This window comes from Arachis ipaensis, chromosome B02, assembly GCF_000816755.2.
Source record: "Arachis ipaensis cultivar K30076 chromosome B02, Araip1.1, whole genome shotgun sequence".
NCBI classification, from domain to species: domain Eukaryota; kingdom Viridiplantae; phylum Streptophyta; class Magnoliopsida; order Fabales; family Fabaceae; genus Arachis; species Arachis ipaensis.
This window is the reverse complement of record NC_029786.2, coordinates 28,694,309-28,699,165: the sequence shown is the minus strand read 5'-3', so window position 1 is coordinate 28,699,165 and position 4,857 is coordinate 28,694,309. Positions and strand designations below refer to the sequence as shown.

The window sequence follows — 4,857 nt, the reverse complement described above, 5'->3', positions numbered from 1 at the left end:
TTGGCGTGTTATATTTTTATACTCATTTGTATGAAGCACGGACGAATTTATTCATTGTTAAAAATAATGCTTAGTTATTCCCATTACAATATTAATTTTGACTTTACTCTAATAAAAAAAATCATGATATAACAGATACTAGAACTTGTCTATCAAAACATCAACAAAAAATTAAAATATTAAAAATAATAATTGTTAGGCAAATGCACAATAATTCCACTATCCGTAGTAGCACTTAGGCGAATTCAATGATTAGGATTTCCGGGTTCAACCCCCGGATACAGAAAAATTTTTAGTTTCGCACCAAAATTCAACTTCTTGGCGTGTTATATTTTTATACTCATTTGTATGAAGCACGGATGAATTTATTCATCTATTCTATTATATAAAAATCGGATGTCTGTACTTAATGATGAAGCTGACGTGGCATGCTTCGAAGAGTGTTTCTCGATTTAATTATTTTAACTCTTTCAATACAATTTATTGCACTGATTTAATTATATCAACTAATTGATTTGAATAGATATTTAAATATTAATATAATTAATATAATTTAGTATAATTTATATTTATATACTATATATGAATTAACGTTAAGTTATAAAACATAGAACTTGTGGATTGTGATAAAAACGCAAATTAGGAAAAAAAAAACGCATACAATTATAGAAGAATTAAATCTATCCTCTTTATTTATTTCTAACCATCGTTTTAGATTTTAATTTTCTTTAAAACCAGTGATAGCGGAATTTTATTGATGCTAGATAAAATTACAGAAGAATCAAATCATAATTTGCATTTATTGATGCTAGATAAAATTATAAATTGTTGCTCTTTCAATCAAATCATACCACATACAAAAATAAATTAAATTAAATAAATCGAATTTACATTTCTATATTCAATTCGATTTAGGCAAATACGTAGTAAATTGAATTCATAAGGTTCGAATTATATGCAACTTCTGAATAATTATAATGTTATGGGTATTTTATATAAAAATTAATACAAAAATAATTTAAATTCTGTACAATATTTTTTTTTGTATTTATGAGCTATTAAAAATGAACGAAAAAATATTATATGAAATTTGATTTTTTTTGTATGGGTTGTTGTATAAAATACTAATATCATTATAATTATTTATTTTGAAACAGAGTACAACTAAGATTTTATTAATAATTTTAAATAAAATATTTTTATAAAATTTTAAAATTTTTTATTATGAGCACTTTTTGTAATTATTATAAATAATTTTATAAAATTTAAAAATGGCTTAACCGATGTTATGAGTAAATCGTCTGACAAAAAAACTCATTACAAAATCGGTCGTATATGTGATTAATCGGTGAACCGTTAGAACTGGTTGGTTTTTTTAAAAGGTTTTCGGTTTGTTAATAACACCTCCAAACGGTGCCATCTTGACTTTAAAAAAAAAACTGAATCCCCAACGGCTTAAACCCGTAACCCATTCCCACTCCCACACTTCTCTCATCTCCTCTCTGAAATTGATGTGAAAATGAAAGGCCAAATCTATAACAGTTGAGATTCTTGATGAAAATGAAAGGCCAAATCTACATGGAACTATTCAAAATTACATGGTACATGGTCCATGTGGTCCGTACAACAAGAATTCACCTTGCATGAAGAATGGATCATGTTCAAAGTTCTATCCTAAAGAGTTTAGACAGCGAACACTCATTGATGAGGCCGAATTTTCCAAATATAGGCGTACTACTAATGGTCGAACAGTGAAGAAAAGGAAATGTGTACTAGACAATAAGTTCATTGTTTCGTATAATCTAGAATTGTTGCTCAAGTTCGGGTGCCACATAAATGTGGAATACACATGCCAAACAAGTTCTATTAAGTATATGTTTAAGTATGTACACAAGGGTAATGACCGCGTAACAGCTACTCTATACAATGCTGGTGATCCATCAGAAGCCACACAAGTTGTTGACGAAATTAGGAATTACTGCGATTGTAGGTACATTTCGGCATGTGAGGCAGTGTGGCGTCTATTTGGATACGAAATCCAAGAGAAAGAACCATTTGTGATTAGACTTCCATTCCATTTGGTGGATGAGCAACCTGTGGTTTATGGTGAAACTTCTAATGTGAATGATATCGTCGAAAGAGCAATATCTCATAAGTCCATGTTTTTGGGATGGATGGCGGCGAACATGTCATATCCCTATGCTCGAAGTCTGACTTATGTTGAGTTTCCAACCAAGTTTGTTTGGAAGGACGATTCTTCAAAGTGGTTTCCTCGAAAGAAAGGCTTCGCGATTGGAAGACTCATGTACCTACAGGTAATGACGAGTTTATATTCAATTTTGATCTTACTTATTTAATGATTTAAATTTAAAATCTTAACAGCCTATACCCCACGTCCATTTTATTCGATTTATCTACACTAGAAAATAAATATTCAAATAACTTTCAACAGTTATAATCTGTAGATTATACAATTTTTTATTTTTCTATATTTTTTAGGAAATTATTCTTATGCGGATGTGTAGCTACATAATAATTAAAATAGCATAGCTTAATCCATTTAACAACTTAAAAGTGGGATTTTAACCAAATTTTTTGCAGCAAATATTGAAGAATATTACCAACGACTTCTCTTGAATACTCAGAGAGGATGTATGAGTTTTCGAGATATAAGAACAGTAGGAGGAACAATTTATGCTATGTATAGAGATACATGCTTCGCCCTTGGACTCTTGCAAGATGACAAAGAATTCATTCATGCAATTAAGGAAGCAAGCTTATGGGCCTCAGGATCATATGTTAGGAGGTTATTTGTCATTCTATTAACATCCAACAATATCTCAAGACCAGAACATGTCTGGGATAGATGTTGGCATGAACTCTCAGATGATATTTTGTATCGACAGAGAGTTGTGATGAACATGAGGGGTGAGTTTTTATTAATTACAATGATAAAAGTTCTTTCTTATTGATCATTTTTAGTTTGATTGAATTTTTACAGTATCGTATAATATGCAGAGTTAACAATGTCAGATGATGAGATTAAGCAGTTGTGCTTAATGGATATAGACAAGATCTTACATTCCTATGGTAAAACCTTGAAAGATTATCCTCCAATGCCTTTAGCAACTGAAGTTGATAGTTCTTTGTTCATCGAAAGGGTTATTAGGGAAGAGCTAAACTTTAACAGGGATGATTTAAAGAAAAATGCCTCAGACATGTTAGCCATCGCAACACCTGAGCGGAGATATGCATTCGATAAAATTGTTACAGCTATATATTGTGATGAAGGGGGTTTTTTCTTTGTTTATGGTCATGGGGGTACTGGAAAAACATTTCTATGGAACCTTATGTCTGTTGAGATTCGCTCAAGGGGTGATATAGTGTTAAACGTTGCTTCGAGTAGTATTGCATCTTTACTTCTTCACAATAGAAGAACGGCACACTCAAGGTTCAAAATACCGCTGAATATAACTGAGGATTCTGTATGTACTCACCACGTGACCCAAAAACATCACCTCACTCTTCCAGAACTCACACTTAGACAGTTTCGCATAGAGTTTCTTCTTCTTTAGAATCTGCAACACGATCCTCAGGTGTTCCGCATGCTCTTCTTCAGTCTTGGAGTAAATCAGTATGTCGTCAATGAAGACAACAACGAATTTATCCAAAAACGGACGGAACACTCTATTCATGTAATCCATGAATACTGCAGGAGCGTTCGTCAACCCAAAAGACATTACAGTGTACTCGTAATGACCATAACGAGTCCTGAAAGCGGTCTTAGGGATATCCTCACCCCTCACCCTTATCTGGTGATAACTGGATCGCAAATCGATCTTAGAGAAAACCCCAGCTCCTTGTAACTGATCCATGAGATCATCAATTCTCGGCAATGGGTACTTATTCTTTATGGTGACCTTGTTCAGCTGCCTGTAATCCACACAGAGTCGCATACTTCCATCTTTCTTCTTTACCAGTAACACTGGAGCACTCCACGGGGAAACACTTGGTCGGATAAAGTTCTTACCCAACAGTTCCTCTAACTGAGACTTTAGCTCGGCCATCTCTAACGGTGACATCCTATAAGGAGAACTCGAGATTGGTTCCGCCCCAGGCACCAACTCAATAGCAAACTCGACCTCTCGGTTAGGTGAAAATTCCTCAATATCATCGGGAAACACTTCCGGAAACTCACACACTACCAGAATCTGATCCAACCTCTGATCATCACCCGAAACACCAGCGGTTAACAACAGGATACCCTGACATTCGATTCCAGAACAGTTCACCATCATCGAATTCAAGTAATAATTATTCACCACGACCGGCCCTTCTGTATCTACCGGCATAAAGTATACCGACTTTCTAGAACAATCAAGCAGGACATGGTTCTCAGATAACCAGTCCAATCCCAAGATAATATCAAGACCGATCATCGGTAAGCAGATTAAATTATGGACAAAATCACGCTGCTTGAACCTAAACGAAACTTTCGGGCATCCTAGTCTAGTTACCATGGCTTTATGGGTAGCATTATACACTTTTAAGTCATAACCTAAGGTTACGATCTTCAATCCTAACTCATGGGATTTCTCAAATGCAATGAATGAATGCGATGCTCCCGAATCAAATAAAGCATTTAAAGTTTGACCAGCCATTTCACAGTTACCTCGAATGAGTGTCTCGGATCCCTCTGCACCCACAGCTGAGGTGGTGAACACCCGACCAGTCTGTTGTGCTTTCCCAGCACCTTGCTTCTGCCGCTCCGGACAACTTGCGGCTTTATGCCCTGCCTTTCCACAATTTTAGCACAAACCCCATCCGGCCTTGCATGGTACTCCCGGATGGCGACTT

General features: G+C 34.8%; 1 protein-coding gene across 1 annotated transcript; it reads left to right on the top strand.

The window, feature by feature from the left end:
• On the top strand, window positions 1,599–3,384 carry LOC107627107. Its single transcript, XM_021116896.1, has 4 exons — window positions 1,599–2,315; window positions 2,646–2,928; window positions 3,019–3,321; window positions 3,374–3,384. The coding sequence occupies exons 1-4, from the start codon at window positions 1,599–1,601 to the stop codon at window positions 3,382–3,384; spliced, it is 1,314 nt and encodes a 437-aa protein (XP_020972555.1).